The sequence below is a fragment of the Passer domesticus genome, chromosome 1 (genome assembly GCF_036417665.1).
Source record: "Passer domesticus isolate bPasDom1 chromosome 1, bPasDom1.hap1, whole genome shotgun sequence".
Taxonomy (NCBI): Eukaryota; Metazoa; Chordata; class Aves; order Passeriformes; family Passeridae; genus Passer; species Passer domesticus.
The window spans coordinates 108,514,674-108,535,410 of NC_087474.1; the positions used below are offsets into that span (position 1 = coordinate 108,514,674).

The 20,737-nt window shown below is 38.5% G+C and overlaps 1 protein-coding gene across 2 annotated transcripts in view; it reads right to left on the reverse strand.

Annotated features, from left to right (window-relative positions):
* Positions 1-20,205: 20,205 nt before the first annotated feature.
* The window catches only part of CEP192 (centrosomal protein 192), a 56,061-nt gene continuing 55,529 nt past the window's right edge, over positions 20,206-20,737 (reverse strand). For both annotated transcript variants that reach the window (XM_064432855.1, XM_064432860.1), the window contains exon 44: positions 20,206-20,713. In XM_064432855.1, coding sequence (XP_064288925.1) covers positions 20,575-20,713 — 139 coding nt within the window. In that variant the 3' untranslated portion in view covers positions 20,206-20,574. The remainder of the gene's footprint in view (positions 20,714-20,737) is intronic.

The window sequence follows — 20,737 nt, forward strand, 5'->3', positions numbered from 1 at the left end:
GCTAGGGAGGAAGTCAGTGGGGAAACCAAGTATTTGAACAATTATACTGAGAAGAACAAATTTGAATCCGGGGACATAAAGGCTGTTGGTTTTAGTTACTGGTGACTCATCTTGTTTCCCACCAGGAAGCCACAGATCAGTGTATTTCAAGTATTGCTGATTCCTGTTATCTGTTACGCTGAGAGAACAAGGAGGAAGAAATTAAAAACACTCAAACCACAGTAAGGACACAGCTAAATAACATATGGGCACGTCATAAACCAGCCTTGATAAACGACACATAAAAAGCATGCTACAAATAAAATATCTAAAACTAGTCAGATGAGTAGTTGGCAGGGTTTGTTGCTGGTCATCCAGATTCCTCTCCCAGTTGTCCACCATGGACAAACACTGCTCATAATTCTAAACCTGGAGCTGTTTTGCAAAAAAAAAAAAAAAGAAAAAAAAAAAAGAAAAAAAAAAGACTGCAGCCTTATGGGAACTTACGCAGTTCACAGGATAGAAACACCTTCAATATGCTGTCCTCCAAAAATCCCCACTCAATCTAGCCTCTGGAGTGGGGTGCAGGGCTGGTTTTGGTGGTTTGGTGATTTTTTGGGGGTTTGTTATCATGGCAGAGTCTAGTGAGGGAAGCATTACAACAGAGAAAAACATGATACTTCTCTCTTACTAAAGCCAGGAAGTTATATTTTTTCTCTTGGATGATTCCCAAAAAGGTCGTTCATTCCAAGGGCTTCCACTCTCCTTCCTGATTAGACTAACCATTGTACACCGGGGGAGAAAATTCCTATATTAGGCAACTTATGGAACTAATGGCAAGCAATCAAATCTCTTCAGAATTTTAAAAATCAGTAACATGCGAAAAACCATGACACAGGCTTGCTATTATGGTTTTGGCCATTTTGAAGGAAAAAGGTCTGTTAAATATATTAGGAAAATACTTTGAAATTTTCCAAAATGGTTCAAGATCTTAATTCAAATTCTAGTGTTTCACTTGTAGAGGGATGGAGGCCTCAGACTGCCCCAGGCTTCAGTGAGGTGCAAGGCCTTGACAGGTGCCTCAGTGCCCCAGCAGATGTGTGCAGATGGGCTTAATGCAGAGCCCCTTGACCAGACACAGGACCCAGACTGTATTTCCAACATGTCACTGTGGTGTGCAATTGTGTCACCCCAGTGATGGCACCTGTATGCCTTGCTAAGTAGGTACTAGATAGGAAAGCCATGACGGGGGGAAATGGATGCAAGGATGGCAGCACAAGAAATGTTACGGTTTTACTTATAATATTTTGGTGTTGTAGAAAATTCTCTGCCTGTTCAAGTCATTCACTGAAGTTAGACTCTGGCTTGTTTGCTGTTCCTGGGCACACACACACACAGAGCTCATTCTGCAACATGTTGTTCATCTGCCAATTCCACCCACACACCTGCAGACCCCATCACTAGATGTCAATCTCAGTTTTAGATAATCCCACATATTTCAAGAGATGTTTTGGTTTTCTTATCATGATGGACATAACTAAAAAAGGTTTTCATGCTAAATAAAATGTAATGTCAGACTGTAAACTCAGTGAGCACTATCAATATCAAAAGCACTTCAGGACTCTCCAAACTGTAACAGCAGCAACGCCACCCTCTTTTTCCTAAAAGGAGGCCTAAAATAAAAAATTTCACAATGAGTGAGCACAGATCAGGCTGCCAGGTCTACCTTCAGCTTTTGTTAAATCAGCCAAGAAAGGTATGATGCCAAAACTCTCTGCAAGGGACCAAGCAAAAGGGGCTGGAATCAAATTGTGTCTCATCATAGAAGACCATGTACATTACCACCATAAACAGAGAAATTACATGCCCTGTGGAAGAGGGGGTGGGCTACATCTTATTATACAGAGTCAATAATGTATGTAGCAATTAGACAATATTTAATCATCAAATAAGAAACTAATTCTTGTCTTGACCTGGATGTTCTACACGATGTACTCTGCTGTCACAAATTTACAATCAATTTACAAATAGGTGTGTTTTCAATTTTGCAAAATAAATCTTTGCCACATGAAAGGTACAAAATTTTTGTTTGTAATACCATTTCCCAAATATATTTTAAATATCTTTCCCAAGTCTCAGACTGATTTGTGTTGGAGGATAAATCTCAATTTTCAGTTATACAGACACAGAAATTAAGTCATAAAAGAAATATGATTTGCTTTAAGAATGTACTGTTGAGAACAGGCATAATCGGGAACTGATCCAAAGTCTCCTCGTTTATTCTATGGCATTCTGTCTACTGGATCACAAAGCAGCTATTCACTGCTTGTTATTCTACACTTTTTGATTTGATATATTACCAAAACCCCCTTTTTCTCCAAAAACATTTCCATAATTACTTTCTTAGCTACCAGTCCTACTGTATATGAGGTAAGTAATTAGTTTGCAAAGGACTTGTAAATGAAAGAATTGAAAAATATCTTTGGAAAAGCTCCTCTTTTCAGGTTCCTATCAGAAATCCTACTGACTTCAGTAGAATAGAAATTATCAGACTAATTTGTCACACGCACACACACAGAGAAAACTGACAGAAAAAGTGTTCAATAAACCATGTGTTGTCCACCTACTACATCAAATGAAGCCATGAGTCAAAGACTCCAAAACCTTGGAGTCTTCCATGAAGAAAGGGATATCGTTTGACAGGAATGTATAATAGAACTGATAACCAAGAACAGCATCATCATGTTATGTTTAACTGTACTACAATTTATAACCTTCTGCTTTTATGTTCACTAACATCATAACACCTATTCAGCTGCCCATCTTCCTACCCTTCATAACCTTCCCAATAACTGGACACATCCACATGTGTTTAAAAGCTGCTCAATTCTTCTTCTTCAGGTTTTCTTAGAATACTTCTAGCTTTCTATTTAAGTACTCAAAAAAATCCCTCATTTTTGGAAATAAGGACCATTTGCACTGTTTCCCTGGTACAGTACAGAGGCATCTGTTCAACGCTTAAACTTTAAAATATAACTACCATCATTTTAAGAACCATTCCCTTCCAGTAAAGTACTTCTGGTCCTGCCCTTCAACTCTCCCAAAAGACAAAGTTGCAGAGCTCTGAGAACTTCCCAGTGTCCACTTACTACAACTTCTCCTTTTCTCTTTCTTGGTTTTTGGGTTTTTTTGTTTGTTTGCTTGTTTTGGGGTTTTTTTGCTTCTGCTTTTGGACTTCTTTTAAATTAAAGCCTTTGCATTAATGCAGCATTGAAAAATCTGAAGGTTTTGCCATCAGAGAAGACAACTAAATTAAAGCAAATAGGTTGGACAGAGGACACTAATCAAATTGCATGTATTGTCATATAGTATAGTAGGTGAGTGTTTTTCATGTCTAATAGGAACATCACCTTCAGGGTCCCCAGGCTAACACTGACCACTGAACCAGATATCCATATTGTCCATAACAAGCACAAGTAGAACCTGCTGCTGACCACATGCCTGCTTTGCTTCATCTACTGCTCTAAGCAAATGCATTTTTTCATATCTGGAAAAATGTTTTCACAACTGATTACAGAAATACTGCAAATTAGAATGTTATATTATTCCCTTCTAGGTAACTCCTCCCAAAGGGATTTTAGGAACTGTTCTCTATGCTCTTTCCTGTTAAATGAATCCCAGTGACTTTTTTTTTTGTCCTCCCCACTGTTATTGCATATCACCTATAATATATTTTTAATATTGGAAATCTGCATAGCATGCAGTTGTTTAATGGCTTCCATTAAAGGCTCTCAAAGAATTTTGTTGTCACTAATCAGTTCAATTTCACCAAGCCAGGTGTACACAAACATTATTCCTATTCTGTAGACAAGGAAACAACTACAGAGAGGTCTGAGTGGCAGAATTCATTCCTGCATTCAGACTCCAACCACAAGATAACAAACAGCTCACAAAAAGACAAACTGCTCTCCAATGCTCAGATCTGTAGGACTTCATAAACAGGAGTTCCTCCTATAACTTGCTGTGTCTTCTCTCAGATATTCCTTAGCAACTCATTTATTGGCAAGTTACCTACAGATGCTAACATACCATACAAACACCAAGAACAGAGGCCAATACAAAATAAGCCATTAAAAGGCACTTTCACAGTTATTTTAGCATCAGTTTAACAAGTTGCACAAGTGCAAAATACATAAAAGCTACAGATTTTTACATGTTTTTCCTTTAACACACTGTTTACTCATTGGGCCACCATCTTCAGCATTCTTCCCTGTCAGCTGAATTACTTTAAACAAGACACTACTGGGAAAAAAAAATCTTCAGAACATTTGAAAGGAAGAAAGAGTTTCTACAACTCAAAATTTTAACTTCAAAGCTCTATTTTATCTTTATAGGTACCAGCCTAACAGGTCATACATATATCTCTCAAGTAAGTGTTAGAAGTACTGAGATGTGCCCTGAAATGTTGTGAAAATAATACCTCAATTCAGATGTTTAACACAATGAGATGCATGAAACCCCTGTTTTTCTCTCAAATCCATGTAGAGGGAAACGACCATGTTCCAGGATAGTCTTCTGCAACTGATTAGAAATGGTATGGATTATACACTATGTAATACAACCTTTCACAAGTGAACCAGTTTTCCTAGGTTAGGAATTTTATACAATAGGCAGTGACACCATATACTGGAGGTTTGGAGGTTTTTTAAAATGTTAAGTGACATAATGGATTGTAATCCTAACACCAAAAAATAAAAATCCTGTTCCAGAGTATGCAACTTTGGAAATTATTCTGATAGAATATTAATGTTTGCAGAAATATAAGTCAAATTACACTGTAAAATTAACCTCTACTTTAGTTATTTTCTTATTATGTTACCATCTCTAGAGTAGTTTGACCTTCATTGCATAGAATGTAAGCTGCTTAAAGTATGAATTAGCAACACATATGGAAAGAAGTTCTCCTTGGTAGAAACTTTGCCTCATTTGTGCAGATCATCATCTTGCTCTTGTTCAGTATCATATTGACTACACCACACTCTAACAGTAGGAATTCATGAAGGAATTGTCACAAGTCAAGCTAGGATGTCAAATTTACTATAAATCAGTTCATCTTCAGTTGTTTCCTATAAAATGTATACTGTGCCCCAGCAGCACGTGCAAAAGAAGTTGGTCCTTAACCAAGAAAATAAACGGCTTGGAATGGGCTCATACTGACCTGACAATAACAATTTGCATGCAGGCAGTTAATGCAGAACAGCTGACTTGGAGTAATTTCCTTAGAATGAGGAGTTAGAGACCGAGCAGGTTATTCGTGTATGTGTACTCTCGATATACATTCACTTACATTATGTCAGACAGTCTGGCAACATTTTGATAAAATACAGCTACACCTGGAGCTCATGCCAATCTAAGTTACCTTGTTTCCAGAAAATTTTACTTCTTCAAGCCAGGTCTTTCTGGCAAGGTGAAAATGTGTGAAATAATGTCCTTGTTCCTCAGATTTGAGACTTTTCACCATTGTGCAAACAAGGGCACATAAACATCTGCTTAGGTTTATTTGTGGCTATGCCATTCACAGCCCTTTAGCACATAACTATCCCAAACTTCAAAACTCAACAACTCTAAGACAATAAATCCTGTTCCTGCTCTCAGGTTTTAGAACTAATTTCTTAAGGCTTATTTGTTTATTCTTTATAGCTTTTACAGTGCTATTTATTTATTTCTCTGCTGTACTCTGTCTGTTACTCTGAAAGCATGAAAGATGAGCAACAGCACAACTTGAATTACACCCCATGCAGTGAGGCCACGCACAGACCTCAGAGCTGCCCGGGCAAACAAGCACAATGTTATCTCCAAGCCCTTTCTCCCTCCAAATATCTGCCCTTCTGCTGGGGGCAAGGCAACTGAGCAAAGAAGATATTGTTCTGTTCCACCCCATTCCTGGCACTGCAGCCCAACAGCAGCATGGAAATCTTGGCAGGGAACACCGGTGCCTGGGCCGCTTGAGCAGTTGCGTGGGGCACGCAGCCAGAGGCTGCCCAGCTGCTGCTGGAAGGGGCTCCAAGTCACCCTCTCACCTACTGGGCCTCTCTGGTTCCACAAACTCACCCAAATGCTGAAAACTGGAGCGATATCAAGGAGATGTCTCCCCATCCACAAGCCCTTCTATTAACTGGTGTAGGCTCTGCTTGGTGGGTGACTGCAATGATCCAGGCACAGGCTAGATGCTGAATTCATTTAAAGAGGCCTCAGGATCATGCCTGCTACCAGAAATAAAAGCAAAACCACTTCGTAGTCAGTATAGCTGTGATTTGTCTGTTCCTAAAGAGAATTACTTGAGCATAGGAATTTATTTGTCAGTGGGCAGTCTCAGCTTTGTACTAGACATATGATTTTATATGAAATCCAGATGTCATTTAGAACAGTGTCAAAAGTCAAGACTAAAATTAGTATTCACTGAATGAGTTTTTAAAAGAAAAAATATGCCTTGCAGCTTAAAGAAGGAACTGTAAAAATATCTCAGACTCATGTATTTCTCTTAGCAATGTCAATGGAGTTTCTCTTGTACAAATATATAAGTCTAAAGAATCAAGAATGAAAATACTTTCCATGTTTCTGTTCGGATATGGCTCATAACTTGGGATCAAATTAGGAGTCACAGTAGTTCCCCCAAAGTGCAGAACTGTCCACTGCTTCTCTTTGATTTACATGCACAAAATCTACCTACATGAAAAGTCTTGAAAGGACTAAGATGGATTTTCTACATTTATTTAGCAAACAAATGAAATTACTTTCAACAGTCTTCGGTTTACCTAGGCAATACCAGAACTCTCTGCACACTATTCTACTAGTCAGTGTAAGTAGGTAAAAAAGTCCAAAATACTGCTTATTTTGTTTTGAGACAGCCACACCAAAGCTCTACCTTCCACTCTACAGAGTGAGTTCACCTTCATGCCATGCTGTGCCTACCCAAATTGTAGCAGTCACCCACTTTCACTGAATAAAATGGTGCTTTATTTGTAAAGATGTAAATAAAGCTCTCTTTGTTCATGAAAGATCCCTATTCTTTTCAGCAAAAGGCATGATCTCATCATTCTGATATAATTGTCCCATTAGTTGCATGAAAAGAAACTTTGCATTGCCACAGCTGAGACAGATCACTTTAGCAGGTGAATTTGAGAGTCTAGAGGGATGTTTACAATTTACCTCATCAGCAGGAAGAAGAATATGTGTCATTTAGCTGTTCCCTAAGAGTGAGAAAGAAAGCAAAATCAGCATGGGGCTAGGCTGACATCGAGATGCCATTCAAAGAGTATCCAGACCCAACAATGTCTCAGCCTCATAATAAGCCTTTTACGATCAGTTGGCCCTCAGCTGCATTGCAAACTTCCATTTCAGAAAGGGATTAAAGATATCTTTTAGTCAGGAACATTCCATTGCACCTTCAGGAACACCCATTTACATGAATGTTTGGCATTGATATTTTCTGCTGCATGGTCCTCTTTAAGTTCTGCAGATATATTTCATGTAGCTTTTTTATTAATTGCAGGTTTCTGGTTAAAAAATGTTTAGATTTGTGAGTCACAGCAAGGACAATTTCAGAAAGGAAATATTATTATAGTTTGGGGTTTGGTTTTTTTTTTTTTTAAAGAAGAAAACATTATGGTCATACAATAAATAAATTTCTCTGTTGTTATAGAGAGTACCATTCAATACAAATTTTGAGCTACAGACTTTTTTCACATCACTCTTCCTTCCAGAGTTCTAAACAAAGTGAATAAAAGGTGATCAGACACAATAGCTGTATGAAAGAAAAATCCTTCCTTTCAGATGCATCTCAGTAAGTAGTCTCAGCAACTTAACACTCACTCCTGAACTGACACAGTACCGGAGTAGTTTCCAAACCAAACATTGTGAGAGTCAGCTACAATAGACACAGTGTTACCCTTCAGTGCTTTGAGAGTTTCATTTTATTGAGACTGACAATTACAGAAGCTTGATGCTGAAATAGCAGTACTGGTCCCGGGAGTGGTGGAGTCACCATCCCTGGATGAGTTTAAAAAAAGACTGGATGTGGCACTCGGTGCCATGGTTTAGTTGAGGTGTTAGGACATGGGTTGGACTCGATGATCTTGAAAATCTCTTCCAACCTAGAGATTCTGTGATCTGGAAGCAAGAATGTTACATTAAGCAGCCAGCATGTTCCCTAAGTCCCTCTAGGAAGACCAAAAGTCCTCATAAGAATATGCTGTTCTTGGTGATTAAAGCCAGAAATTCAGGAATGTGGAGTTACAAGATTAGACCTGTACCCTAAGCACGTACAGAAGGCAAGACCAAGTCAAACTTTATCTCCACTACAGGTCCTTCTGCTTTTCCCAGCTGGATATGGTGGTGCATAGTGACACCATGCCAGAACAGGTTAACAGACTTTTCACCTTTCCTCCAGCTCATCCTCTCATGGCCCTAGGATTGCAGTTCCACCCTTGCACTCATATCACTGCTACTTGGATTTCACTTCAAATATCCCGTTTGCCTTTTTTATTTCAGAGTTTGTGTCTGACTTCACATGTATGGCTGTTTTATCTGCTTAAGACCACGACCTCGTGGAGGGACTGAGGACAAATACATCTTCATGTTCAACAGGAAACTACATTTCAGAGACCATGTATGTCTGACCTGCTAGCAATTAGGCCTATCTTATTAACATAGAAAATAGACCTCATGCTATCCCCAGATAAACAAGTAAGGCAAATTCTTGGCAAGAGGAACCATAAATTGCCTCCTCAGATATTATTATTTAGATATCATTTATTTATAAAGTTTCATATCCTGAGCTATATAAACTAGGCTGAGCACTGTGGAATTCTTCCTCTGCAGAGAGGAAGTTTGGCCTCCCACACTAATAAGTCCTCAACTCATGCATCTCAATGAACAAATGCTTTAGCAACTCCCACATTGCCACATTAACTCAAAAGCATCTTAGGACAACCTTCATGTTAGCATTTCAGCATATATGAATGGGATTCCTGAGAAAGCAGGTTTTCAAGAACTGCAGTGCACTCCAGGGCATTGACAGACCCCCACAGTCTCTGCTGTTGCTCCTGCAGCATTTGTCCCCCATTTTGTTGCAGTTACAGGATGAGAGCATCTGGATTTCAACCCAATTTCATCAAAGAATGGAACTACCCCTGTAGGTGGGCTGATCCTTAGTCTAGCTGACAAAGGCATCCTCATACTCAGCATCACTGTTCCAAGCTGCCTGCTTTCCACTCCAGCATGTCTTTTTGACTCGAACAGGCTCTAAATACTGACACCCTGCTCTAAGTCACATGCCTGTAGAAGGGAGCAGATCAGCAGCATGGGTGGCTCCTGGCTGTGGAAGTGTCAGAAGCAGCTTTTGCAGGGTGAGGGGTGTCTACAAGACCCCCGCCCCTGCAGCAGATATGCTTGCTTCCACCCAAGTTTTGGAATAACTAATTTATCTCAAGAAACTCCTCCAGCTCAGAAGAGGTTACAACCTCCAGCCGCCTGTCATCACCCTTCTGCTTGAGATTATCTGCTGGAGGGGCTCTTATTACAAATGTTCCACAATCTGTCGCCTTCAAAGAGAACCAAGCTAACTTGAAAAAAAAAAAAATCTTTTCAACCTAACTCATTTTGACAGACAAGTTAGAAAATGACAACATGCACAACGAACGGATCTGAGATGATGATAATCACCAGCTGAAAAGACGGTGACAAGCAGCTGAAGGGCAGTTACCTCTTCTGAAAACATAGCAAGATCCAGGCAGTAACTTCTGCCCAAGACTTCATTAAACTACAGTTTGGTCTTCTAAAACACAGCTTATTTTCTATACATTTCTATTTCTATACAGAATAAAGAAAAATTAGTTCTCATTTGTAGCTAAAGCTAACATCTACTTAATCCACCAACAACACTCCTTCTGCACAGACAAGTGTTAAAGTATACAAAGTCTCTTCCCAAAATCTTTTTTATAATGACCTGTCAACTTCCTTACCTTCAATGAATCAACATTTTTCTATATGTCTCATTCTATACCCCACCCAAAAAAAAGCTCTTTCATTTTTCATGTTACAAACGCAAGTTCCAAGTTAGTATACAAATTTCTCTTTGATTATACGCTCATGTACGCTTTTGCAATGACACAAATTTCATCTTTCTACAAAGAGCGGATAAGGATCTTCATGCCATAAAAAAATCCCCCAGAATAACCTCCTTGCTGAAGCAGTGCAGGAGAATCTCACCTAGACCCTTCCTAAGAGGGTAACATCTTACTGCAGCACAGCTGCTTTCATGTCTGGTGATGCTAGTGATTATTCTTGTGAGTAATCCTGCAGTGCTATAGCAGTTCCAGGAAACCTCAGCTCTTCTGGGGGAGGGTCCTGTTTGTTTGGAGTTTGGAGGGGACTTTTTTTTTTAATTCAAACATCTTTTCATGTTGGCAGCAGTACTGACAAGCCTAAAAGACCAGTTAGGCCACACAGGGATGCCTGGCGCTTTGGCAGTAATTCCTCTGAGGACTCCAGGGGTGATCACAACAGAGTGGGGTACACAGAAACTATGGAGCCTATGCAAGAAATAGGTAGCATATGCAAGAGTCTTTGAAATAACTTCCTAACATACACCAGCTGCCTAACATGGATTGACTGACCCCAGAGAAAGCTATGCAGTTGTGAAGGAGCAGCAAATGAGTTTTGGGAAATCCAAAATTTGCCTGCATTAAATGGTTTATATAAGCAAATGGTGAGATTAAGCACCAACTGTTGCTCTAGGTATGCAAGTGCTTTCAAAATTTCATTCCATCATTTAATTTACTTGATTTCTAAAAATGCCAAACCCCCTCAATTAGTACTCAGCTACACAATGGGTTCCTAGTCTGTAAGTCAGCATCATTTCCAGATATAAGTTTTAGGCTCACAGTTATGTTTTCACAGTTAAAAGCAGGTAAGAATCTTTATCTCATTATCTCAGTTTATGCTCACATCCTGTTCACACACATCTTGCTTTCTGTTTTGTCACAAAACAATACAGCTCAGACACTTTTTACTACCACTTCTGTACTTTCATTTAATTTTAGTTTTTTTAATTCTTGCAATATTTATTCAATTTTCAACAACCAAGGGCATCAAAATTTTTATTTCTTCTTTTTGACTCCCTAGAGAAAAAGCTAAGGGACTGGTGAATACATAGTTTTAAAATTTAAAACTTAAAACTATTAAAAGTTAATGCTGGTAATCCTTTCCCTCTATGGTTATTCATACCAAATATGCCACATTTACAAGGCCATGAAGTACGTAAGATAAGGCATGATTTTGTGAGAGCTTCTTAGAGGTAATATCTGTTTAAACCATTAGAAAATGAACTTAAACAGTTCATTGAAGTTTGTTTTATTAAGTAATCGCTAGATTTCATTAAATGAATCTTTCCTAACAATTTCTTTCCCTGACACTCAGCAATACAAATTGGAAAGGAAAGCATATTTGTTCAAGAGAGGCTTGGAACAGAACACAAGGTACAAATATTCTTGAATTTTGGACTACTCCACACTGTTGTCTTTATTTACACTGGAAAAAGAGCGAAAACTGTGAGAAGCTGTAACAATATCAAAATGAGGAGGGCATTTTAATACTTTGCCTTTGTGCCCAGTGTTTCCTGTAGAGCAAATAAATCAAGAAACCACTCCAATACCAAATACTGCAATGAAAATGTAAAACCCACAATGCAATACTAAAATTTCCTAAAACCTACAGTACCGACTGTAAACAATCCACAGGGTGACACACCATGGTTTACTGGAAAGGTGGGTTAAATTACAAGCCTTCATTGTTTTGGCTTTGCCTTCCCTTTCTGTGGAGGTCCTGGTCTCCAAACCTTGATAGATAGCATCCACAGGAACGAACTGAAGCTCTGAGCTGATTTTCACAGAGTTGCTGAAAACCTGTAAGATAAAGGTGAAGAACCACTGAAGAACAGATTACTGAGACAGAAAAAAAAAAATCTGCAATATGAGGACACAAGATATTTCTTTCTGAATACAGAAATTCCACTTGCCTATCTATCATCCTTTACTATGAACCAACTTTCAAAGACTATTTCTCTCTAGTAGTCATGAGTCATTTTCTAGCATCGCGTCTTTGGCAGCTTGAAGCATTTTGAAAGTGAAAGCAAATAAAATTGCTTTTAATGCACTCATAAGAGGGTACTTCAGGTTTTTTAAAAGCCATTTTTTCTCTATCTTTTAGCTGCTAGGAGGCTTTAAATGGGACCCCTGTAGGTTTTTGTCTGTAAACCATACGAGAGCATAAAAGCTTGGAAAACTTGCAGAGATTCTGAAGCAGGTTCACACAGCTTCATTGAAACTGTGTGTGGTTTTGAAGCTCACCAGGACTCTACTCACCAGGAACCATTTAAAATTGCCAACTTATGAAGCAGATTTAAAACTCAAAAGATTATGATGAAAACCTAAGACTTATTTTGTAGGCTTCCAGCTTGAAAGAAAAAAACTTTCTGTAAATAGGGAGGAATGGGTTTTCATTCTCTAAAGGTTTTGGGGTATTGTTTCTTTGAAAACATATACAGGAGCCTGAAAAAGAGACCAGAATAACCTCTGTAAACACAGCCTGAATTAACCTGCATCAAGGTGATTTACCTGTATCAAAAGAATCAAACTGATCAATCCATTATACCAACACACGGTGGCTCAACTATCCTAAAAGCACTTGCAGGATGGTTACAATCGAAATGCATCAAATCTTTCCGTCTTTGGAGATGACTCTTCTCAACCCACTTTATTATCAATCAGCCAGCAAGAAAAGAAGGCTTGAAAACCACCATAAATACCATGAGAAATGAGAAACCACTTTCATTTTTATGAAGAATCAGTCAAAGAAGATTTCATGACTCATACCATTCTCTATTTTGTATTGTAAGGTTTATTAGGACTTGGTACTGCAATAGAAAATGGAAAAATGTTGGTTTGAATGGCAAGTAAGACATGAAAATTTATCACAATAGAGTCTAATATAGTATTTTCTTCTTTCTGTACATATACAGTTATCTTTGAAGGCTTTGAATGTTCTGTGAGCAAAGATTGGGTTTTTACTTCAGTCAACCCAGAAACTCTAGCAAGATTCCAAGAAGTTAATGGACAGAAATGAAACTGCTTTTCATGATTTCTGATGGCAGGCAGTACAGTGGAAGATGTTTGCTACTATTTAAGTTTGTTGTGGGACTAATTTTTCCACTAGTGGTTGCTTTTGGCTTTTATACTCATTACTTATAAATTTTATATTCATTGATAATAAAGAATACTCAACAGTCCAGTTGATTTCAGATTAGACATTCAACACAACAGAAGCTGTGCAGTGCCAGGAAATCAATGTCACTTTTCACTAGAATCATAAAGAACATGGGGTTGGTCATAGAAGCATATTTTTCCACAGTCACAACCAGCCATGGAATTAATTCCTAACTTGGGAAGGTCTATGTAACAACTCTACTGCTAATATATAATACACCAAAAGCTGTTGACATTTTCTTCCTATTTGGCTTGGAAGCCATTGGCCCACACCAAATGACCAAAATCTGTAATATATGAGCCCTTGCACAAGGGCAGGAGGAAGTAAAGATCAGCAGTTTGTGAAGTCCTTACATTAGCTGATGTTTTTAACAGCTTCCAGAGGTACAAAGGAGAATATTCAAACCTTGAAGAGGATGCCAATACATTTATCCCTGCCTGTTTGGAGGGGACAGAGGTCCTGATGTAGTGTCAGGAAGCAAAACACACTGACCAGGTGCTTAAAAGATTGGCGCCAAAGGAAGGTCCAGTGCACACCTTATGTGTACACTTGTAGAACCTTCAGTGCTTCAAAAGAAGGTAGAGGGGGAAAAGGGGAAGGGGAAGGGGAATTTCTTCCTTTAGCTTAAGGGTAAGTAGCAATTCTGAAGCATGGCATCAATACAGCAAAAGTGTAATGTAAACAGATACTCAAGTAGTCTGCTTAAAAAAAAAAGTGAGGGAGAGGAGGGGGAGAGGTACTATTCAAGTACTACTCAAAGAGAGCAAAGTCTGGAAGAGCACAGCCCATGGCTGGCATCTCGGCATTTCTTTTCCACTAGACCAATTTGAAGAAAATCCCTGCAAAGAAGCTTTCATAAGATGGCATTTTTGTAATTCAGTATAGCACTAATATTCCTTTTGAGTTTTATAACTGTTCCTAGAACATTCTTGGCAATGAATTTAAACTTTTTGAAAGAGGTCGCATTTCACTGTAAATGGTTATCTGGTATTCACAACACAAAATAAGCATTTGAATATTTATTGTGAGCACATTGCATTTTAGGGAGAACACACAAAGATTCTTACCACAATTATCTTGTTCCAGCTTTAATATATTAGCTGTCACCTCTTTAATGGATCTTGTGAGAAAGGAAAGTTTCTTTCTTTAACTCTCTTTTCCCCCTGAACGCAATTACCACCTCATTCAGAGCTCTTTGTGTCCACCTAATCTCTCTGATTATGTCTCTGACACCACCACAATACTCCATGACTGACATACCTGACAGCTGTGACTAGTGACAGAACACTCACAATGCAAACCAGCTCTATGCAGGATGAGTATTACCTACCGCCAGCCTCCCAGAACAAACATGGAAGGAAGGTAAAAGGGGTGGGGGCATTTCACGACCAGCCTAACCCCTACCGATTTTGCCTCCTTTTAGAGCCAAACAGCATTGACAAGCAGAGCCTCTTTGTACATACCTACCTAATGAACCAATTGTTGGATGAATACAAAAGCACACCCATTAGTATTTTAATTTTTAATTTATAGAGTGGAAAATGCATGTTTGGAGACCTGACTTACAAGCAGGACTTGATGGATCATTTTGTCTCGCTCCAGCCCTTTCATGCTTCTCCAGGTCATAACTCCCAGCTGGTGCTCAACTGGCAGATTTAGGCAGGTGGCTATAGATGGGAGTCTGTGAGCAAAGACATACCTGAAAATGTCATTCCCAGACAACAAACTGCCCCTGGAATCAAGGACAAACTGGCTCAGAATTCAGCATTTTGAGCCATAAAGACATGAATTTGTGTTACAAATAGTTGCCAAGTACAATGGCAGTAATGAATACACTAATCAGGAAAAATATTAGAGTGCTTTATAAAGAGTCTTATACTTTAAAATTCCATGGTTTTCAGTAGTATTTATACTTTAAAAGCTTCAGCTTGTTAGCACTGACTACCTTTTTTCCCCCATGGAAAAAAAAAAACAAAACAACAAACTTATGAGAATTTTGAGAATAGGGATACAGATGATTATTCAGAACAAACAATTTTGTTGCATCTTTCTGAGTTTTTGAGCAGCTCTAGAAATTACATATTCCTAGAATGAGAGAAAAGGTGCAAAAATATTAAAAAAAAACAAAACATTTTCATGGAGGAAATGTCTAGAGCCAAAAAGTACCACCCAAGCACCCAGTTTTCAAAGATGATCAGATAATATTTACAGAAAATGAATCCCAGTGCATTATATCCATCTAATTTTACATCTAAAACCTGCTCATGTAAGACTGTCCTCCAACAAGCATACAGCAAAAGTAAAACATCCAGCATTGAGGGATATACTCAGGAAAGCTTTGTGGTCAAACAGTATGTTATTGAAAGCAGAATTTCCATTTTCTATCTTAACTTTCCTATGCTGCCAATTAGGTGTTTATATGCTATTAGTATAGATTTAGCACATTGCATTAAGTTTGAAAGGATTTCAGGAGCAGTTTTACCAAATGAATACAATGTCTAAAGAAAATCCTCTTTTTAGTCCACCATGGTCCAGCTTGCAATACCTCTTCATTCTGTACTTGAAGTTACACTCCATAGGAACCTGAAAGGCAGAGTTCACATTACTTGATGTATCAGTGAACTAATGCAGTGCTCTAAAGGCAAAAAATCATTACTGTTATAAGAACATTGAGGAAAATCTTTTCTACTGTTAATGCCAAGTCAAATTATCCAATGGGAAGCTAGAAACAATATTCTACTCACCTGGCAAATTTGGGGAGAAAATTGGTGTGATGCAAACAGTACCACTTAAAAAATTATTAACAGTCACCTTTGTTGCTGAATATGAGGTATCATGGCAGGCAGGTGGATCCTTCACCCAAATATTTGATGTTTGTCATTCTGATAAAAAAATGCATATTCTTCATTTATGCTATGCAATGAAAGCAGTAAGGCATGAACTTTTGTTACCTGGAGGTTTTTTTTGAAACAAGGTAGAACAAGACAGCTGTGACTAAAAGTCAGGATACTTAATTACAGTAATAGAGACAATTGATCTCATGTCACCTGCCCACTCTCTCACTGGCTTCCAAGTTTTGTTCCCAGAATGCCTTTTCTCATTTCCAAAGATGCTGCTATATTGCAAACTAATATGCTTCACATACATAAGACACATAACCTACTAACCTCAGTGAACTTTGTTACCCCCTAAATTCTCCACAAATTATAGGAGCAAGGATATACCAGCATCTTACCTATCAGGCATTCCTACAACAGAAATGCCCAGAGTATTTAGTATTCTATTTCAAAAAGTCAGCATTGGGTAATTTACTTCATGTATCAAAAAAACACTCACAAAATTCTCTTTACCATTTTAAGCTTTTATATAATCAAAATAATCTTGTAGACAGCCAGGCCTTGATATGCACCTATACAAGGTTTTCTGAACACTAATTAGTTTCAGATGCCAGGGCAACCATCTCCAAAACACACTGAAGCACGTGTACGGAATGTATTACAACCCCATTTGTAGCCAATGATGTGAAAACTTTACAAAGCTCCTGAATAATTATGATTACTAATATCCCAATTAGGTTGAACAGGTACACAGACATCCTTAGTGCTAGACACTTAATGAATTTTTAAAAATACTTTATTTCTGAATTTCATCTCTGACTGGTCTTAAAATCAACAAGTAAGATGACTATAATTAAAAAGATATAGTTTCAGGTTTGTTTGGCATTTTTTTAAGTTTGCTGCTTGGGGCGTTTGAGTCAATCTTGCCAATCTGAGACAAAAGATTGCAGCCAGCAACATGAGAAAATTGAAAAATGTTTTAAAGCTGTCAAAGATCAAAATGAGAAAAGAATTCTACCTAAAGTTATTTCTGCTTACTTTATTAAAAGTATTACAGCTTAAAATCCTAATCAAATAAAATTCTGGACAGAATTGTTCTATTTTTCTGTATCCCTAAAAGAAGTAGACAGAAATCAGGACTTCTTCAAAGTAAGAATCAAAGGAAGATCATCTTGCCTATAAGTTTTTTATATAAATAAAGCAACCATTGGAAAAGGAAGCAATCTCATTTGTGGAGTAGGAATGGAACCAGTTTGAAGTGAGTGCAAAGAAAGTGAACGTCAATATTAGGAGTGAAACAAGCACAGTGGGCTGTAAACAGGTACCAAAGTAATTCACATCACCTGCAAAGCAGGATTCCCTTGGATTATGAGGACAGGTCATTTGCTCATACTTTGATGTGTTTCACCTGTATATATTTACATATTTATGCACACAAGCATAGTTCACCAGAGTATCCACAGCAGCACATTCTGCATCCTTTTCCTCCCTTACATCCAAACCAGAAAACACAGGAAAAATGCATAACCATTTTTCCCAATTCTTTTCATCTCAACTCAGGAAAAGTCCATAGCAGAAGCATGAACAGAGTCACAGACAGCAGGAACAGGCCTAGCACAGGAACAGAACACAAAGACAATTCTGAATTTACATCAAATACTTAATTATCCAAAGTCAGGGTTCCTTATTGTAATTCAAAGGCAGCTTAAATCTTTTTTCCAGCTCTGGAAGAGACTTCCAATTGTGCTTCTAAAACTGAACAGATATAGGCTTTTGTACACTAAGGTCTTTCTCAAATGAAGCAGCCAAGCCTGTCGAGGTAAGGCAGCAGGCAGAAGATTCCCTCTATTCCAATTCTGTATTCAGAAGTACACAGACATCACATCAATTAAGGAAACATGAAACATCTGGCAGAAGGAGGGCAAAAGGAACACGGTCACTGTATCTCACAGACAGGAACTTACATATTGGGAGAATAAGAAGTTGACAAGACTTATCTCTCGCTTAATTTCTTTTAATAAATCTGCCCTTCCTGGTTTCCAGACTGCTGAGAAACAGCAGCTTTAGTATACTTTTACTTAACAGTGATGGTGTGTACCAAAGGCAATGCAGAGGGTACTTCAATTTTTACCACCCTGCTTTTTCACATTTCAGTTGTTTTTAAATGCTGCTAAACCAACAACCTCCTACTAAAACGAATTTCACTCACACTCCTACCAACCTGAACAAGGGAATAATGTACATATGCTATGACAGAACAACACAAAACCCTGCATTTTATCTTAAAGCAACTTTGACTATACATGCTACAAAAATAAAATAGAAGTCAGAGCCAAAGGCTACAAGCAATATGATATTTGAGAAGTCATGATGGTCAAGTCCCAGGTGACTGAAAAAAGGCAAACATTACACCCATTTTTTAAATGGTAGAAAGGAGGAGCCCAGGAACTATTGACCCATCAGCCTCACATCTGTGCCTGGGAAAATCATGGAACAGCTCCTCCTAGAAGCTATTCTAAAACACATAGAGGACAGGAAGGCAACTTGAGACAGGCAGCACCCTTCACCAAAGGGAAATCCTGTCTAACCAACCTGATGGCCTTCCACACGGAGTGACTACATCAGTGAAAACAGGAAGGGTACAAATGGTATCTCAACTCTTTACAGCCTTTGACACAGCCCTGCACAACATCCTTCTCTCTAAACTGGAGAGATGGATTTGATGGTGGACTCTTAACTGGCTAAGAAATTGGCTGGATGGTTACATTCAGAGGGTAGTGATCAGTGCCTCAGAGTCCCAATGGGCACCAGTCACAAGTGCTGTCCATACTGGGACTAGTGTTATTTACTATCTTCATTAATGATACAGAAAGCATCGAGTGCACCCTCAGCAAGTTTGCAGACACCAAGCTGAGCAGGGAAGGACACACCTGAAGGATGGAATACCACCCAGAGGAACCCAGACCGGCTCAAGAAGTAAGCACATGGCAGTCTCTCGAGGTTTCACAAGACCCATTGCAAAGGGCTGCTCTGGGTCAGGGCAGCCCTCAGCACCATTCACAGGAATGAGCAGATCGAGAGCAGCCCTGCCTAGGCCAGCCTGGGGTGCTGGTGAGCCAGAGGCTGCACATGGGCTGGCAATGTGCACTTGGAGCCCAGAAAGCCAACTATACCCTGGGAACAGGCTGCCCACAGCAGTGGAAGATGTCCTACCCATGGAAACAAAATTTCAGGTCAGATTGGATTGGGCTCAAACAACCTGGTCTAGTTGAAGTTGTTCCTGTCCACGGCACGGGTGGTGGACAAGATGACCTTTACAGTTCTCTTCTAACCCAAACTATTCTATGATTCTGACATGGCAACAATGGATGGTGGAATTGTTGTTCAATGACTCCTACAATATAAGAACTCGAGACTACTCAATTAAATCAGAAATAATCCAGTTTATCACAGAAAAAACCTAAATATTGTTAAAAGAATAGACAGTGAGGTTTTAGAGTTTGCTACCACATGGAGCTGTGGAAAGAAGTTTCCACAGCTCTTTAACCCAAGTTTCACAAGGGTTAAAAAATGTGAACAGGCAAATTCACAAACAGGCCAATAAATGCAAAGAAAAGACATAGATGGAATTCTACCTCCCATCCTTGTTCATCTGGTGGCAGATACTGAGGAAATGGAATTGAACCAGTAAGCAGCCAGGCTTACAACACTTCTCAAAATAGCATCATCTTTGTGTGACTTTCAGAGACAGAACACTGGGTGAGATGCATAATTCTGGAGGGATGAAGGCACTATTGGTCATGTTAAAATTTACATTGTTTTCACACTGTTAGAGTTAAAAACATTGCTTATGACTGCCATTGAACTGTGTAAAGAGGTAGAGGCTGATTGTCAGATCCCAGCATTACCTCATGGAAATGTGATGTTAACAGGTCAGTTTCTGGACTGCAATGCCTACCCTGTTCCCTCACAGCCCCCCAGAAATTTAGCATTGTCTAAGAGGAGGCAGCTTAATCCCTTACCTAGAGCAGAGAATCCTCTAAAACACAAATCAGGTAGAATCAACTGTTTACAAATAGATTTTATTTCTGAATTTACAATGTTTAAAATAAAATATATCTAGCTATAAAATAAAATGTATCTAGCTATTTCTAATAAATGCAAAAATACAAAACTTCCATTTGCTTTAAAAGTGCAGAAACATAAATTACAAAATGATAACTTTACAACATACAATGTTATTTCTCAATGTTTTTACTATCAAAACAGATTTGTGAAACAAGCACCATCATTTATCTTACAGAAGACTTTTCATCAAAGCAGCATCACAGGGCAAAACAAGTAGGACATTAGTATAGAAATGTAGTAGCAAATCTTTTAATATTTTAAATTATATTAACTGTTATAAATTCTTACAAACAGTTTAAAAACTGTTCTATTTTTTTGCAATAGCTTTACCATATAGCCGAATATTAATTGGGCCATATTTGCTTGTTACCACGATGAAGACATCTTCAAACATTCCTTCTGCCTTTGGCTTGAACTGGACTGGCACAGCAATGTAATGACAGGATCTAAAAAGAAAATTGTGGGCATAA